This window comes from Copadichromis virginalis, linkage group LG17 (assembly GCF_057382275.1).
Source record: "Copadichromis virginalis isolate Kocher_CV1m ecotype Utaka linkage group LG17, C_Virginalis_male_GT1.1, whole genome shotgun sequence".
In the NCBI taxonomy this organism is placed as follows: Eukaryota; Metazoa; Chordata; class Actinopteri; order Cichliformes; family Cichlidae; genus Copadichromis; species Copadichromis virginalis.
This window is the reverse complement of record NC_140634.1, coordinates 31,201,111-31,220,598: the sequence shown is the minus strand read 5'-3', so window position 1 is coordinate 31,220,598 and position 19,488 is coordinate 31,201,111. Positions and strand designations below refer to the sequence as shown.

The window sequence follows — 19,488 nt, the reverse complement described above, 5'->3', positions numbered from 1 at the left end:
GCAAATGACACTGTACAACGTAGGTCTAATAAACTGAAACTAAAGCTTGATGTATGTAGACTGTATGAGAATTTCTTCTTCTGTGTTTCGTCCTCAAGTTTGAATAGGGCTGCTACAACTGGGAATGGATGGCTCATAGATATGGACACTTTGATATGACCCGATGCCACCAGTTTTTTTCACAATGACCTTTCATTTAGGACAGTGCACAGCATATACCCAGCCTAAAGAACAAAACAACACAAAAAAAGAGGGACAAATATTATTTCCCAAACTTGAAAGACACCAAAACTTTGTGTTTTTAAATATTCATGCTCTAATCTCGTTTTGGAACACAAATTATCATTTAACTATAGATTCTTCCTGTCATCCCATCAAGCAGCCTTAAAGAGACTACAAGCTGCTCTATATTTAGACAGCTAGACCATAGAAGGACTGCACAAGCTTCACTGTAAGAGGCTGAAATCAGTAGAGCACATTAAGTGATATAAACAGAAACTGCTGTTACTGTAAGTGAAGAATAATTGCAAGTAATAATAAATGTATTGTGAGCAGATAAAATACCAGACCATAAATCTGCTGCCTCTTTCTGAGGCATGTTTGCTTCAGTTGCTTTTTAAGAGAAACAAGCTCACAAATGCAAGTTTAAGTGCAGCATATGCAACATGCTATACAAATACCCATCAGCATTTTACACCAGTGGCCTCTGAAGTAATGCAACCAGTTTCTGTGTCAAACGTTTCTGCCTGAAGAAGATGGGAAGCTTTAGGTGCTAGCTGTGTTGAGGTGGTGCCATTTCACAGCCTTTTAATCCTAAAGAGAAATTAAAATGATGCAAAGCAGCATCAGGTGAGGTAACATCAAGAAATGAGTGCTCCACCTGACCTGTGAAAACATAGACATGGTGGAAATGGGAATCAATGAGAGAGCTTTTAAGACTGGCAAATCTTAAGACTGTGGGAGGTGTGGGGGGAGGGGGGGATACAGAGCTGATGAGACAGTGTGCTGGCAGTAATCCAGAAGCTCACTTCCTGCTTAGGAAGCTTTGGTGACATCACTTCTCTCCCATAATGCACTCTGAGTCTGAGAATAGAAAAACACATCCGTTGGGAAAGGGCGACCCTCGCAAGACACGGTCACACAGACGGACACAACTGTTTTTGACATTAGAAAAGAATCTGCTGACATACTTTGTAAAGTGGAGCTCAATATATCTTTGAGCGGCTCTAAAATGTGGACAAACTGTATCACTACTTCCCTTGTTTTAAAATTTATGCTATTAATCATTTAAGGATAAGGTGTGGTTTGCACCAAGCGTGACATAAACTGCAGCACAAGTCTGTAGCTGCTGATCGTGACCCTGTTGTTATCTCACTTAGTTGCAAGTCCAAGAAGAACGCTGCACGCACAAACAGCACATCAGTATTGCTGTGCTGTACTGACTCAGTCCATACATGCATTGACTCATGTCCAGTCAGCCATTGTTGGTGACTAAAACACCCACATAGGTGATCTCTGTGGCATTGGGAACAATAAGCCTCCACATACACGCATCCCACATGTTTCTCCGCACGCTCACACCCGCCTTTGTTCACAGGAAACCGTCCCACTAGATCGGTTCTCACAACATACGTGGACATACGGAGCTAAAGAAGCTGTGTTCCTGCCCTCTTTTCTTAGATCAGAATTTAGTTCCTCGGCAGACTAGAGCGTTCAAATGGCCCGGTTTGCCCCTATGTCATGAGTTTGACAACTGAAGTTGGCCTGTCATCTTCTCATTATCAGAGTGGGGAGGGAGTCAAACTAATGAGTCACAGGGGAGAAGAGGAAAGATGAGAGCTGAGAGGAAGAGAGAGAAAAATTGTTGTTTGGGGGAGGGCTTCTTTCAGAATAAGTCTTTCATCGTTTGGTGAAGCAACTTTGTAGCAACTTGTTACCTCTGCTTCAGGAACATTTAGGTGAGAAGAAAGAGGGTTAGTCCAGAGGCCTTGATGAAAAATAAGCTTCATCTTTCATGTAAATATGCAAACAGGTATACAAAAAATTAAATATATTGATTAACTAAAAGTAGGGATGATTGTAGTTGCTTTCCAGCATCTAAATATGACAGGAAGGAAAAATAAGAGGGTTTCCCTTATTTTCCACTTTTCACAAATGTCGTGTCCAACTATTTTGTTACTCTTGTGTGTGTGTGTCCAGGATGAAAGCAGTCCTGACAAAGCAAGCAACCAATTATCGGATGATACATGGGACACTCCACCTCCAAAACCTCCCCGCATTCGCAGGTAGGACATTTGTCTGACATTTATTTATTTTTTTTTTCAGTTTATCTCCTTATATCGTTAAATCGTTCCGGCCTGTTTTTCATTAAGGATGTTTGCAACTGGTCGACTCTGCGTTTTAGTTTTCACCTGCTTTACCTCGTCCTCAACACAGATTAGTTAACAAGCCCACACAGGCGTTCATGCCAGGCGAGAGGTGGCTTGTTGGAGAACACTGTGAACACACAAAACACACAGAAAACATATTTAAAAAAAAAAAAGAAAAAAAAGAAATAATATCCCAGTATTTTGTTACAGTGTAGCTCCCCATCAGCCCAAAGTTACAAACAGCCTCCACTTTACCAAAGTTAACTTCTGTTTGGCTGCTGCTCCTACTGGAGGAGGAGCTGTATTTATAGATCATTTTGCAACACTTTGCAATGCTCTGCAACACGACATGGCATTGAACACACCACAACCCAAGGCTAGTTAAAGTAGAACTGTTACATTTTTCATCTCCTTCTCTTTGAGAACAAACAGTCCTTTATGCAAATGCAGGGAATTTATTTCAAACACATACACACACTTTATCTGCCGCATTCATAAATACAGATTTCTTTTCTCTTATTCTTTGTCATTCAGTCTTATACATTTTTCCTCCATCTTATTACTCAATTATTTTATTATTATTATTTTAAATCTTGCTTCTCTCTGCTGTCTTTTGTCTCTTCCTTTTGGGCCTGCAGGGGTGTACACTTTTCTTACAGCCCTCTTTCTTTCTACTCATGATGTATCCACACCTGAAAATATCCTCTCCCCGTTAACACAGCAAAACACTTTATAACTGCACTTTATAGCAGCACGGTGGCACAGTGGTTAGCACTGTTGCTGCACAGCAAGAAGGTCCTGAGTTCAATTCCACCATCAGGCCGGGGTCTGCCTGTGTGGACTTTGTATGTTCTCCCCGTGTTTGCGTGGGTTCCCTCCGGGTACTCCGGCTTCCTCCCACCGTCTAATTAATGTGAGCGCGAATGGATGTCTGTCCCTGTGTGTTAGCCCTGCGACAGACTGGCGACCTGTCCAGGGTGTACCCCTGTCTCGCCCTATGACAGCTGGGATAGGTTCCAGCGCCCCCCGCAACCCTGAAAAGGATAAGCTGAAGCGAATGGATGGATGGAAGCATTTTCTAAAGATTTGCTGTTTTGACAGCATATTTTTTGTGCTAATGTAAGAAACAATGGCTCTGTGATTATCAGCGTGATTACATTTATAGTGGCAAGAAGATGTAAAGTGATCTGCTACTCTTTGTCCTGAATAAATAATTATCAGCTGACAAACTCCACTTTAATAACACGGCTGATGCTACTGTTCTTTTCTGCGGACAATATATAATTTAAACATTCACAGCAAAGATTGGGGGGGGGAAAGTGTACCTACCCATAGGCTAATGATATCAACAATTTATCAGGCATTTTATTACACTGAGGAACTGGTTGAGCTATCTTTTTCAAAACACACAAATATTTTGCTAAAGATGATAAAAATCAAACCTCAAAGGGTTGTCTTTGTGAACACATAATTTGCATAAAGCTGAAGTGGGTTCTCAAATCATGCATCAGTTAGTAGGTACGTAAGCCTTAATGCATGTGAAGATGATTTAGTGCTCTCGCTCTTTCTAAAGAAATGACATGCTAGGATAATTCTCCTGTCACAGTGTCCTTGATTGAAGCGCACTGGCTTACAGCTGGAATTAATCCCTGGGCACCACACAGTGGCTACCCATGTCTCCTTAGAATGGGTAGGGTTGGAGAGAAGGAATTTCCCTTCTCCAGTAATCAGTAGGGATATGTTAAAGTCCCCCAGCATAAATGAACTGGTCTCCATCTGTGTTACCATGTCATTAAATAGGCGTATTCAAGCCTGATGCATAGTGGAGATATCATCAAAGTGAATCTTGATGATGTTTATGGACATCTGCTCTCTCACTGATAGTGACATAATTTCCCAAGTTAAGTTTTCTTTAGGGGTGATGGAGCAGAACTATGACTGTAAGTAAACATTAAAGCAGATCTACTACAGGATGATTTTAGATAAAGAAAATATGCCATTTGAAGGGCACAGAACAAGCCCAAAGAAGAGCTGCTATGCCTGCAGAGTATCCTCTAGACAGCCTAACAAAATACCTGAGCTAAAGCACATGAAAAAGGATCCACCAAAGCCCCTCTAGACATTATGCAGATTGAGCTGCACCTCGAGGAAAGTACTCATTTGGGGTTATTACATTTTTTTAAGAGCCAATGTATCCTTTTTACTGCACTAAATTTCTCATTTTCTTTAATTCATCTCCTGCACAAGGCAGTTTTATGAGAGAGCAGACATTTTTAGCTCATTCTAATCTTAGTGTGTACCTACAAGTTATCTGTTTACTGGACGGTTTCTTTCCTGTTCTTAGTAAAACATACAAATGGGAACTTGCAGAAGCTGCCAAAGTAGAAACACTTCCTTGAAGCAGGACACCCTGTGAGGAGTGTATGCTGTCTCCCTCTCTTTTTCTTATCAGTATGTTCCTTTCTTTCTCTGCATCATCCCTGTGTTTATAAAGAAATGATGTCAAGGCCTAGTTTAAGCCTGAGAGTGTTCTATTGATGGCGAGAGCTATTTTTACAGACATAAACCACACTCTGCCGGCCACACTCCCAGTGGGTCCTGCAGTGGTGTAAATGTGTAGAAGAATCTTTGGTTGTGAGAGAGGGAGAGAGAGAAGGGTGGAGGGGAGATGCTGCAGGAACTCGAGGGAGTCATGGCTTTTACTCATGCTCTGCCATTAGGGATGGGTTTAAAACCTCAATACTTCTGGGCTTCTGGCTAAAATGTGTCAGTAGCATCTTGGTGATGTAACCTATGACGTAACAAAACTGACATCTGTGTTTTTGAGGTAGTAAAATGTGAGCAATAGTATGATACTCAAGTGTTAAACATTATATCATACACATTTTTAGTTGTCCCAGTGGAACAAAAGATGGGTGATGCTGTATAGTGACTCCTCTAATTGCTTTTAATTTTACAAAGCATCTTCTACCTTCTATTTTCTGCTGAGGAAGGTGAGGCAGGCACAGAGCTCTGGCTGTGACCACCAAAGCCGCAACCACCTGCTGCTCCAAACTTGTTTTTGCGTGTCTGTGGATTGATTTATGAGTGAAAATGAAGGATTTTAAGGTTTACAGGAGAAATGTATGCATTAGCGAATAATCTTGTGTGTGCACCTATGAGCCACGATCAGTGTTGGGGAGTAACGGAATACATGTACCGCAGATGTTCTAAAGAATGCTCTAAAGAATGTAGCATCATAGGCAGTGTAGTCCGTGCTGCAGGGAGAATGGACTGTCATACCCGTTATGTGTCTGTGAGCGAGGGAGGGAGAAAAAGGAAAAGTACGAGTTGTCATCTAGCAAAAACAGGAGCTGGAAGCATGTAAATATAATAATAACCACTGCAGCCAAGAAGAGTGCCTGACGAGCCCAGGTGTAAGTAAGCTATTAAGACTGTACGCTGTGTTTGTGTTTTCCTCCGAAACAATAAGTTCCGTTGGAGCAGCCTTTCAACGCCTCTCTCTGTCTCTTGCAAGAAAAGTTGACCCAGACAACAAAGTAAAGCTTTTTTTCGGCTACGAGCCCGACACGAACCCCACGTATTAGCCAGAGGTCCCTTTACTATGGTTCGGTAACGGTAATAAATCACAGCAATAGTACATTCACGTAGTTGTAAACAGCATGATAATATATTAAGTAATCCAAAGTATTCAGAATACGTTACTCTCATCGAGTAAGAAGCTGCCAAAGTAGAAACGGAATATGTTACAGAATACATTTTGGGGCATGTAATCTGTAATGGAATACATTTTAAAAGTAACCTTCCCAACACTGGCCACGATAATCACTATTAACCAACAAGTGAAGAGTTCTTGAAGTTGATGTGCTGAACTTGGAAACTAAAGTGAGTGACTTTGTCAAGGTAGTGACAAGACAACTAGATTAGAGCATCTCCAACACATTATGTCATGTGTTCCCAGTAAGCAATGATTAGTACTTACCAAAACAGGAGAACTGAGCATGACTCAATGATGCCACAAGACCTGAAGGGAGTCTAAACCAAAGTTCTGAAAACTCTACTGCTGGTTGCTAAAACACATCAGACTTCCGCTTTTACCTTGTCTCTGTGGCTAGGTGCATGTTGGGGGAAAGATGGCAAAAGATAATAGAAAGAACACAAGCCAGTGGAAGCAGCTGTGGCACTGATGTGACTGTTACACCTACCTAAACTTGCAAACATGCTACATACAATCCTTAGTCTTCAGCAGGAATGTTTGAGATCCATGACAAAGAGTTCAGGGTGTTGAAATGGCCTTCAAATTCCCCAGATCTCATTCTGATCAAGCATCCCTGGGATGTGCTGGAAAAACAAGTCTGATCCATTGACCCTTCCACTTTACACCCTGCACGACTGGATCTGCTGCTCATGTGTCGGTGCCAGTCACTATAGGACATCTTTAAAGGACACAATGGGGAAGCGGTTGTTTAGCAGGCGAAAAGGGAGCTACCTACTAGAGGTGGGAATCACCATACATCCCACGATACGATATTATCACAATACTTAACGCACGATACGATATTATTGCAATTTTTTTTAAATATTTTGCGATCTTCAGATTCTGTCCATAAAGGTAAACTTTATCAATATTCATTTTATCTAATATCAAAGTCTCACACTCAGTCTCTCATTTCAGTCAGTTTTATTGTTGACAAACTGAACGGTTTGTATTACAGTCTAGTCCAACTTAACTGAATGCAACCATCTGGTACAATTATAGCTATTCTGAACTTTGAAATTTATGAAAACTATGCAGCCCCTTCAGCAACTGAAGAATTTGAAAGTAAATTAAAACAAAATATAATTTTACATTAAATAAAAAAGTTTTAAACTTAATTAAAATAAAACATGTCTTAAATTAAAATAAGTAAACTGTCATGTTTATTGCTGCCAAAAAAAAAAAGTTAAACACATTTGGACAGTGAAGGAATGTCAGGGTTCTTGCTCAGAAAAAGGATCAAAATGCTCTGAAGTCAGAGCATGTTCCATTCCACAAACTTTTTTTTGTAACAAAATATCGATTTCTGCTGTCCCTGTATCGATACATTATTAGCAAACAAAATATCACGATACTACACAGTATCGATTTTCCCCCCCACCCCTACTACCTACACAATATGAAGAACACTGTGGGCAGATCCTGGTATAGTCACAATGAACTCTTTTGGATTGTGTCACCAGTGTCCTAACATGATAGGACTGATTTTTGACATTGTGCTGGTTGACAACATGACACTAATACATTTTTTGTATACTGACATTGTTGCAGGATAGTTTTAGCAGTTTTTAGCAAAAGTTAAAGTGAGCTGAATTGAAGTGTTGTTGCTTCTGTTGAACAAAACGAGAGAAATCTTGGATCTTTTTCATCTTTTATCATTAAACAGAATAATTTGGGCTTTTTTATTTAATCATTAGATCCCTCAGGAAAGCAGCAGTACTAGTACTTTCTGCATTTGATTTAAACTCTTATATTTTTGTAATACATGTTTACATTTCGTCACACATGCTGCAGTTGTCACTGAGTTGCCTGCAGCTTCATTTTTTCTTTATTCTCCTCTCTTTACGCCTTGTTTGTTTTTCAGTGACTTATTAGTGTTTGCTCCTGTAACAGCTCAACCTCCCCTTAGGAATCATTAAAATTTCATCTCATCTCATCTTATAGGGCCCAAAAAAAAAATCTTTGTGGCATCCGAATGTCTATAATCCCCCGTGGAAATAACCGGATCCAGTTGGGAATCTGTGTTGTTAAATATCTCATGCTTGCTCAGGCAACAAAGATGACATAGAAGAAGAAATTCTCATGGGTAATTAAAGTTTTCATTAAAGAAAACAAAGAGATAGTGGTGTCTAGTTTAAGTTATGTTGAGCCTGAAAGCTAAATATGCTGTTGTTCTGGAACAGCCCACCCTTCCAAGAATTGGAGGGAAAGTTATGCACACGAGTTCTAGTTTTACAATACAATCAACTTAGGCCACTGAATAAAACCAAACTATATTATTAGCTGATATTAGCCCGTCATATTGGGATACTGGAGGTTTGTATGTCCATAGCCTTCTTGTTAGGAAATGTCAAGTAGTCATATTTTTGTGGATGTGGTCATTTTGACACGAGCCCAAGTTTCTAACTAGTTTGTGAAATACACAATTTAGCCAAAAAGGCTACTTAATTTAAGGAAGCAAATGCAAACAGTCTTCCAATGGATAATTGCTTAAAACATGTCAGAAGACATGTCCCGGGATCGTGGAAAAGATGTTTCAGAAAGGTTACATTATTTTGCATCAAGCAAAAGAAGCAGAAACTACTGATGCTACGTTATGAAGTGTTCAATTAAAGTGTCAGGTGTGGTCAGGAATAAATCTATAAGGAAAGTGGTTTGAGATTACTGTGTTTAGTATTACTATGTTTATTAGTGAAAATAAGATCATTTCTAAATGCAAAATATGAAGAGAACCCAAGAGATTGGGACTAAACAGCTGTGTAGCTGTCAGTTTGCTTGGCAATGTAAAGCATGGATTCTAGACGCACATCACGGGCGTGCCTAGTGCCTACTGAGGTTGTGAGGTCAGTTTTATGATTCTTGGGTTGCTTCTATTGGTCAGCTGATTATTTGAATACACTGCTTACATTTTGCATCAGTGTTTTTTTTTTTTTTTTTTGTTTGTTTGTTTTCTTGTCTTGTTTTGGTAGTACGGGCATAGGCCAAGATGACAATGCCAGGATTCATTGGGTTCACATGGGAGCATGAGACATAATTTTTGCACATGAATCGATCATCAGAGTTCAGAACTGAACCCGTCTGAGAATCCTTTGGGATGTGCTGCAAAAGACTTTACACAGTGGTCCAAATCCTCTAACACTCCCTAAGTTTGTTGAAACAATGCCACATCACAGCTAAAGGCAGTCCACTGAAATACTAGTGTGTGAGACTCTTTGGGTTGGGAAGTGTACATTTCTGGAGAACATCAAAACTGCACCGGCCTTAAGAATCCATTATCAGCTGGGCTCTTTAATCTAGTGTGCATCCTAGCCTGTTGTTATTAAAAAATGTGAACAAATGTTTGTCTGGAAGAGCAAGTAAACAAGAATACACACGGCAGATCTAAGCCTCTGTGAAAGAAAGAACGTCTTCTGTGCTGCAATTCTGAGGCTTAATGAGGAAGGCTTTTATGGTTTGACTGCAACTCCAAAGTTGCTCAATGAAAGGAAATCCCCCGAGCTTCTAGCTTGCGACTTCAGTGTCTGACTTTGTGTCTGCCTGCCTCTGATCCACACACAGCATCATGTGCTGTCAGCCTGTATGCTGGCTCTTGTCTTGGTCATGTGCTCCTAAATTGGTACACCACCACTTCCTTTGACTGCTTTTCTGTATCTATATTTTTGCATGCGTACAGCATATAAATGTATTGAACAATATTTGCTTGTGTCACTTTCCATCTCTCTGTGGCTAGCTTTGTCATAACCACTGTATCCTGTATGCAACTCACACACCTACACTGCGAGCTTTACAGAACTATTTATTAGTAGGCTACATTACTAAAATACTGTACATGTGGTAAAGTTATGTGGGCCGGTGAAGTAATCATTCACAACTTATCTTGAATAGCCATAGATGCTGTCATGTTACTGACACTTGTCTTTTTCTGCTTCTGTGCTCTGAGGAAGCTGCACGGAAGAGAATAAAATACTTTCGATACTTTAAGAAGAAAGCTGTCTTAGACTGTTGGTTACAGCACCATTTATATTTTGAGAAATGAAACTCTTTAGCACTGATCCGTTTTCACTTTGTCACATTGGCAGGTTATGTCACTGTTAAAGCCACATAATATGGGTGAGAGCAGAAGTCTTAAAATATCACATAAGAAATGGAATTTGTCTCTACAGGGCTAAAAGTATAGACTTTTTTTTCAAATTCTGCCATCTAGTGGTGAACAAAACATAGCACAGACCTACTTTTAGTTTTATACGTACATGAGATTAAAAGTTAATTTCGTCATATAAGCCTTGTAATTCGCCCTTCTTAGGATGTCAGAATTTCTGGGCGTTTCCTGATCAGCAGGATGAATTTCTTGCCATTGCATCATTTTGATTTTCTTACCCGCAGCACAAAACTTTAACTTTTTATCCAGGCTAGAAAATTTTGGCCTCTGTAGGAATGTCTCATTAAAGATCATCAAAAGCCTGTCACTCTCACTGTCAACTGTAATATTTATTCAGTAACAAACTCTTGTGGGCTTTTCTTTTTTTCCTCTCCCTCTCTTTCTCTCGGTCTAGTACGCAGGTAGAAGGCGACGTAAAGGAAGAGATCCTCCAACCCCCAGAGGCTCACCCCGTACCACCCATTCTGACCCCATCTCCTCCGTCAGCCTTCCCGACTGTCACGAACGTGCGACAGGACAATGACCGCTACCATCCCAAACCCGTCATCCATGTCCTCGCTACTGCGCAGCACAACGTGACAGAGGTGAGCTGGACATAAACTAAAAATTGGCAACTTGTAGTTCTATACACAATAGTATCCTATATGGTATGTATCTAAAGGGTTTTTATTGTACATGGGAAGTTGCACGGATATAAGAATAGTAATTGGTCTGGTAAAACCTTATATATTAAGTCAGCTAATGGTTATGGAATTTCCTAGACTGAATGATGGGGAAGCTGTGATTTAGCAACGATAGTGCGTGGGCAGTCTGTTGGCAGCTATAGATGTCCATATACTTGCAGGGACGGCTGATAGAGGGGCAGTGTTAAAAATATGTGGTACATCCTGTCTGTGGGCTACTCGAGCTTTTTCTGTCGTTGATCCATCGCTTTTGTTTGCTTTGGGGTTTTTTGTGTGTGTGTGTTGTGCCACTCGTTCATGCTCACGGGGCATCAGTTACATAGTTGTGAAGATATCACAGATGGGGCAGGACGCAGCCAGTACGTAGACCATAAAGTAGGAGTTAGCCCTCTGACATGGGTACTCCCTGTTATTACAGTGGTCCTGGTTTAGGAGCACGTAATTACACATTTAAGTGGAAAATTAAGTTCATTACCAAGTTGAGTTGTTTAAGTTGTTTTTGTTCCAATGAAAAGTTCCCATCATGTAGGTATAGGTGTAACTTTACAGGAAGTATCAAAATGAGATGCTGTAAAAAGGAAATCTTTATCTTTTAGCAGTGGAAAAAGTTGCATTTTTGTCTTTTGACATTATTTATGTTCTAAACAAACCGTAACATCACTAAAGAACTGCAGCTGATTCCATGATCTATGTGTCTGTTATGATGATTTCTTTTGTTTTTGTGCAAGTAAAATGTAGTAAATTATTATTTCAGAAGAATTAAGTTTCAGTCTAGAAGGGAAAACAACCGGCTCACAGTCTATAATAACAGCAGAAGTATGAAAATGCATGAATATAAATAAGGTTGTTTTGTTCTCCTACAGCTCATGTTTGTTTTTTGTGTGTGGGGCCTGCTTAATCAGCTTTTTCTGAACTCTAACTTAAACATCAAAGATTTCTGGTGGCGTGTGAATGTTTTGCTTTTTGTGAAGGGGGGGAGATTACATGTCTCATTTGTTCTACTTTACGTTTATTTCAGGATAAGAACACAGACCAGCAGCAGAATCAGCTAGAGCCCAGTCCAAACAAACAGACCAGTCCCTCAGAGCAGAAAGATCAAGAGCAACTAAGCCGAAAACAGCAGAGTCAGGTCTCAAGTCTGGATCTCAATGACAACTACAACAACAAAATGTCTTCAAAGTCAGAATCAGGCCAAAGCCAGACTCAGACCCCATCCTCGCCCCTCTCCCCAGCTGTTGATTGTTCTGGTGCTCCTCGAATCGAGAGGAAGCTCAGCATTGAGATTAAAAAGGTGCCACTGCAAGAAGGACCTCGCAGCTTTGACACCTCCTCGTCGATGGGAGTAGCCGGTGGACAAGGCTCCAGTTCTAGTAACAACAGCTGCGCACTGCAAAGAAGTCACGCATTTAAAGCTCGCACTGGTCAGTCCCTTCTGACATCCAGCTCCTCTCTGTCAGAGGACTCTGGCACAGAGGGAGGAGCTTGTGGATGTGGAGAGAGTCAAGCAGATGGAGGCAGCCTCGCCAGGCCGAACCACCTTCCTGTGAAGAGTGGAGAGAAGGTGGAGAAGCAGGGAGGGGATTTGAAAGCCGGCCATGCAGCGTGGACTCAACACAGCAACAGCCCGGACAAACAGTACCCCAAGACCACCTCCTCTTCTTCCTCCTCAGACCGTGTGGCTCCATCCTCATCCTCCTCCTCCCACCTCTCCTCTTCCTCCTCCTCCTCCTCCTCCTCCACACCTGTTAGGACTGCCCTGAGTTTCACCAACCCCCTGCACTCTGACAACTCGGACGAGGAGGGGAAGGTGTCCGAGGAGATGTCCGGAGGAGGAAAGGAAGCTTTTCGTACAAGCGTATCCACAGCGACTGCCACCGTAACGGCATCCTCTCAACATGGAGACCAGCAGCCGGTCAGAAAGGTGTCGCCGATGTCAATTGCAGGGCAGATCACACCAACGGTCTCTCCATCCTTAGCAAGTAGGTCGATCAGTTGCTTGAACTGCTTTCCTTCTCAATTCTTTAAAATATGTGAAATTAATTAAGAAATTATGAAAACTAAACTCTAAACAATGAGGTTTAGCAGGCAAATAGTCAAGAACAATCTCCCTGAAATGCACATGAAGGCACCAAGTAAGCTTGCACTCAACTACTGTACACTCAGGAAATAAAAAAAATCACACTGTAGAGTAATTTTCTGGGTCGGTAAGGAGCCAGAGGTCTCAAACAACAATCTAATGACAAGCTATATCTGTCAACACACACACTGTGTTCTCACTGCTGAGGAGTTAGAGGCCAGGAGAGGGCAAAACAGGAGGAATGGAAGAAAGGAATAAGAGGAAATGACAAGAAAATCGGAGAGAGATAGTTTCCAGTGAGTCTCACACAAAGCATGACTGTTTGACTAATTGGTTGGTTTGGGAGGAATGCTGCAAATATGGACATGTGTGGAAACAACTCTTCCTCCTTCAGCTTGTTTATGTGTGTTTGTCTAAGTGAGGGAATTTGTGAATGGGAGAAAGGATGAATGAAATTGTTTTGTGTGTTTGCGAGCAGAAAACTGTGTGCATGTTGGATGGGGAAAGATCAACACTGCATGATACTGATGAATGCACTTACGCCACTTTGGTGCACGTTGGGTCAAACAGACAGTGTCACGCTGTTTGGGATTGATGTGATTGTGACAAGGAGAAGTGGGTTTTAATCTCCTGGTGGGGTGTGAGGACTGAGACTTCTGCTGCTCTTCTTTCTTTGATCTGAGCTCACGTGAAATTGAGTGGACTGGGCTTAAATCGTCTGTGCAGTTTAAATTCAAAATATACTGACATGCCATTGAATCTCTGGCATTATACCTGATGTCACGCTCTCCTCGAGTATTTCCAATATTTAAAATCGGATGTGAAAATGTGTCTGTTTTGACGTCGACTGTTTCAGTCTGCTTGGCTTTCTCTCACACTCTGTCTGGGCTGCAGCAGTGCTTCAGTTATGAAAAGCTAACAGCTGCTGTTTGATTGGTTGCAAGCATCTAATGGCTGCTTTGTTGAGGAGTTGCACTGAGCAAATTGCTGCTTTGTGGTTGGTCAATAGAAAGCTGGTGGCTGCCTGTTTTGCTGACTGCATTGCCAATGAATCACTCACACCTTTTGTAATTGCCCATTTTAGAGAGATTAGTGCAGCTCACAGTGCTTTACAAGCCTGTAACAAACAAAGAAGAATTAAGCAAAATGAGCAGGAAATTATGGAGGGATCAAATATATACAGCTAATGTTTTAGTTTATAATTATAAAAATAATCAAAACAGTGTTTTTAATTCTGAAATATAATTATCATGTTATTCATGAGTTTTTATATGTACAGTTTACAGAAAAAATCAGTTTTTGATCCATTTCTAATACAAAATGTTTTTCTTGTTTTTAACACAGGTGGTCTAATACATTTCTTAAGCTTTTGCGTTTTTGATTGTGATTGGACTGTCTGCAAACAAGATGACATTTACCAGAGCATACAGTTTATGCTGAGGTGGTGTTGTGTCCCATCTACACCTAAAAACTTTCAGACAACATTTGGGATTTTTTAAAAATTTAGACAGGTCACCTGCAGGAATGCAGGGTTAACACAGAGAGACAAACCATTTGCACTCACATTCACACCTATAGGTAGGGCTGTGCGATATGACCAAAATCTCATATCCCGATATAATACATCTATCATCTGATAACATATAAATCACAAAATTGTAACATTTTATGTAAATTCTGTGAATCTCAGGCAGCTCGACTTGCGTGAAGTGTTTCCAGCTGCGCATCGTGTACCTGGAGTCGAGTATTTTAACCGATGCATGAAACGATACATTTTTAGACATAAGTTGTAACGGCCGCCGTTTTCTTTGTGAGTATTTATTACACGGCGTGCTGCGGGGAAAAGCCTGCTCTAACGTTTGAGTCTAAGGTTTATTTTTTAGCACCTGGCGGCTCTTTTTTACTTCTCATCCGTAAATAATCTGCTCTTTCACGTGATTCAGTTTATTTTGAAAAGTCTCAACAGGATCTTGAGCTTTATTGTGAAAGGTTTGTGTGGAAAATAAACAAGCGGACACGCGATGGTTTTACCGTTGTTGTTGTTGCTAACGACAACGCATAAAAACAGCCGCTTGTCCGTCAGTAGTGTGGTTATATTAAATATAAGAGAAAGAGAGAACTTTAAGAAATGAATATAGCCACTACAGTGACCATCAAAATGATGAAAAAATATTGCTGTAAACGGTTTATTTTACGACACCACGAAACAAACGATAGCGTAAAATGAAACGATAGACGTTTTTATATCGTCATCCGATATATATCGTTATATCGAACAGCCCTACCTATAGGCAATTTAGAATCACCAGTTAACCTAATCACACTAATTGCATGTCTTTGGACTCTGGGAGGAAGCTCGAGCATCCGGAGTATCCACAGAAAGGCAGTGGGCCTTGGCCAGATGGTGGAATATTAGATGAAGGGGACATCACCTAATATTTAACTTAAGATTTTGACTTTGACTCTTTTTGCCAACCAAGAAAGTCAGCTGATTTCTTTTTTAATTTTCTTGGTTGGCATATGAGAAGGGTTTAATTTATAATTCATAGCAAGGATAACTGCTGGCTTTGTGTAAAGCAGAAGTATCTTAACCAGCCAAACTTTAAAGTGTCATATTTTCCCCTTCATATGTCACACTAACTTAACTATAACCGGGTAACGATGATGCTGAATTTTGAAGAAGAGATTTTTAAGAAACTGTAGCTATGACTTAAGTGTGGCGGTTCCACAAACTGAAAACATCGCTAAAAATAACAGATTGGCCATTGTGGATATTGTTTTTATTTTCATTTATTCATTGTTTCTTGCCAGACAGAGAAATTAACAGATTATTAACGGTTTTAAAATCTTTAAGCACAAATGTAACTTTGCTGAACAAAAACTGGATCCCAGATCTTTTAAGGACAAAATGAGCAGATCACTAAGCGACACTACTAAGGGTCAATGTCATCTTATCTGCCAGTAGTCCAGTGGCAGCCAGCATGGCAAACATGAGACTATACGGACATTTCTCTGATCCCTAAAATGAAGTAATGATAACACGATATACACCAAATAGAACCAGTGAATATCTGTATAAAAAAGTAACAATATGCAGACAAATTATATAACATTTAACATTCTTGCCTTTTTGTCTCCATATGACTGCCGATCTTTTTGCCCTTCTTCTCGGCCAGTAGTTAACCTTGCTTCTCATTTGACCTCTGACCTTTTTAACCCAGACTGCTGGGACAGCGACGACTCCCCTCCCCCTCTCCCCGAGCGAACCCCTGAGTCCTTCATACTGGCCACAGGTGCGTTTGCATTGGTCAAGTTCCACAGGTGTGTACCCAGTGGTGTGGATTGACTGGGCGGCCACGTTATTGTGTTGTCCTTCTTTTAACAAAAGGGGGGGAGGGAAAGAGGCAGTTGGATCAAAGATTCATGTGCTGCTGTGTGGTTTAGCCATATTTTCGCGAACTTGGTAGTGAGAGTAAAGCCAGGCAGCAGTGGTTGTTTGATGCAGTCGGCAGCCTCTGATGTGAGCTGAAACAGGAGGAAACTGGTTTTCTGTGTTCTGCTTCTCTTGCCTAGTACAGCGTATGAACAGGTAGGGGCCTCAGTCTCTGTCATCCTCACTTCAAACAACCAGATGGACTCGCATATTGCAGGTAGGAGGCCTCTCGTTCACAGGATTGACTCGCCATTAGCGCGACCATCCTGCTGCCTTCTGCTGTTCTTCTTCTTTTTTTTCCTTCCTCCCTGCACAGCTCCTCTGATAGTGGAAGAAAACAGTATTAAAAATATTCCGCCACGAGGGAGCACATGAGATGAAAAGGAGGTGTTTGTGTTAAGAATTAAACCACTGCTGAGAGGTACTTTGGCAGTTTTGAAACACTAGAGGTCAGCATTGCTTATTTCAGCCATGCAGAGATGGAGACGGTCATAGTTACAGCTTTGGGAAGCGAGTTACAAATAGAAACATGGATACAAGAGGGCAGAAAGATGAGGTTAATTTAAAGAAAGCAGTTTAAGAGGCTGTCCGCTGTGTGCGCCCGGATCATTATGGTTCAATTAATTATTTCAAATGTTTTACATAAATGCAGGCACAACTTGGGAGCACCTTTTTGAGGATTGACTGTGATTTTTAAGCGTGTCTGAATGTGGGAATGTGTGTGCATTTGTGCTGTATTGTGTCTTTTTTGATCATTTGTCCTCAAACGCCCATCCTGTGTTAAATTCACCGATTGTCTTCCTCTCCGCCAGACCCTTTGGAAGCGAAAACATCAGCTTCAGCCGAGTGGAGTTCACATAAAGGTGCGAACGCACAAATCATTAGTCCACTAATTCTCTTCATCTCTCACCTCTGTTTGAACTCTCCGTCCCTGCCTCTCTGCATGTTCCCCGATATTTTTTTTTTTGTGCTCACAGTAGTTGGCCAGCAGAGCGGAGCAGGAAAGGGACCTTTGGTGATTTACAAATTAGCCTGCCGATGATAACACTGACACCGTTGGTCAGAAAAACCGCTGCGAGGATGAGAGAGTAACAGAGATACAGGAGGAGGGGGAAAAGGGAGTGAAAAAGATAAAACCTGTCTAGAGAGAGCTGCAATTATAATGAGTGCATATGCTTATCTGTGCTATGAGGATTGTGTGATGATGGTTAATGCCAATTTATTGCTTCAGTAGTTTTACTGTGGCTATGACAGCTTATTTGACTTTAATTCAGTGGGGATATTTTTTTTTACCTTTTTATGAGTATAACTCACTAGGAGCATTTCTTAAGTATAAAAAGGCTGCTTTGCAAGCCGGGCTTTTAGCATCAAACTTTCATGGGAGAGAAATGTTTGAATTTTTGCACAGTAACACTACCTAGTGAACCAGATGTTGTCTCATGGGACGTGTTGATACATAAACATTTAAAGCCCTCGTCAAAAAAAACCAAAAAACCCACATTTTGTGTGTTCGTCTTTGTCTTAAATCTATTTCTCTCTACAACATTTTAACCTGGTAGGCTGTTTTTTGCACCTGTGGTATTTGGTGTGTTTAAATTATTCTCTGGTTCGGTCCCTCCCCCTCTTGGTGTGCAGGTGTGAACGCAGTATTCAGACTCGGGTGCATACCAAAGCAACCCCACCGAGACCCTGAGGTGGTCTCAGAACGCCAGAGCACTTTGTTTGTGGTGTGAACGCAATCCGAGCAAACTGCATCTACGTGTATGCTGCAGGTTTGAGCTAAGTCCTTCATGTGGTCAGGTGTGCTTTGCATTCTGGGATACAGCTGGGTACCACAGATGTGCAAAGTGCACAAACGGTTATAATGGGCTAGCAGCTAGCTGTAACAATAATGTAGATTCTCCACTAGACCAGAACACAACATCTTCTTACTGCATTTACTTTTGTTGGTCATGATCGTTTACCAGATACAAATAACCTCTCTTGTAGTGTTTGTTAAATTTTCTGTATTCTCAAGCCGGTGGTCTCAGAACATACAATACAAGTGTTTGGATGCTGGGTTAATGTGTTCATGAGAGGCATCCACAATCAATGATCTTTGCACAGCAGGTGGCTGCACTCATTCAGGAATGGAGAGCAGCTCCTCAACAGCAAATCAAAATACTTGTGTGGTCCGTGAGCAGACAAGTGACTGCTTGAATCACGTCCAGAGGCCATATCTCCCAAAAAAAAAAAAAATTTTTTGTTTTAACTAAAATCTATTTAAAACACAAAACTTGAGTTTCTTTATTTTGACTAGTATACTTTTGACTTGAGCAATAAATGCTGTAAGCTATCATATATCTACTTGTTACATACGCTTTCTACAGCTGTTGGTAGTTTTTAATGATTACACTATTTTAACATTTAAGGTTTCACTGTAATTCATTTTGTTTTCAGTTATTTTAAGAGTCTTGTATGTTTATCCTGTACTGTCTTGTTAAGCATGTTTTCTGTCTTCTTGACTTCATGTTTTTTTTATATTTTCTCACATGATCCTATATCACTCTAACGAACTCATTTTAAAATCTGCTTTATAATGTAATTGACTTGAATTATGAGTAGCATATACACCACTGTTATTTCAAGAATACTTCCACCCCATTAATCTGTCTTTCTTGTTGCATTTGATTATGTGTAGATGCGTCTGACTGTGTGACGACCTCTCCAGCCGACCTTCCATCTGCTGACACCACAACAAGCAACAACAGCAAGCCAGAGCTGGGTGGGTAAGTCTACTGTCTCATTTGTTGTAGACGGCTTTTATTTTGTAATTGTGATTGGATACTGTTGTTGTTCAAGTCTCTACTAGTTGAGCCTTTGAAGGAACATCAATGGTGAATCTGTGCAGGAAATATTGCTGACAAACACGGTTTCTATTAAGGTCATCATTTTTTGATTTGTGCCACTGATTTTGCTGATCAGAAAGCTCGCTTTGGCCTACATGTGCAGAAAACGTTTGATGGTTCTT

General features: G+C 40.8%; 1 protein-coding gene across 4 annotated transcripts in view; it reads left to right on the top strand.

Moving 5' to 3' along the window:
- The window catches only part of ptpn12 (protein tyrosine phosphatase non-receptor type 12), a 53,551-nt gene that overhangs the window by 33,862 nt on the left and 201 nt on the right, over window positions 1-19,488 (top strand). The window contains exons 12-17 of one of the 4 annotated variants that reach the window (XM_085436463.1): window positions 2,200-2,285; window positions 10,680-10,869; window positions 11,987-12,947; window positions 16,267-16,338; window positions 17,291-17,341; window positions 19,159-19,242. In XM_085436463.1, coding sequence (XP_085292589.1) covers window positions 2,200-2,285; window positions 10,680-10,869; window positions 11,987-12,947; window positions 16,267-16,338; window positions 17,291-17,341; window positions 19,159-19,242 — 1,444 coding nt within the window. Of the gene's footprint in view, window positions 1-2,199; window positions 2,286-10,679; window positions 10,870-11,986; window positions 12,948-16,266; window positions 16,339-17,290; window positions 17,342-19,158; window positions 19,247-19,488 lie in introns of all 4 variants that reach the window. The other 3 variants (XM_085436464.1, XM_085436465.1, XM_085436466.1) reach the window with 3 other exon arrangements.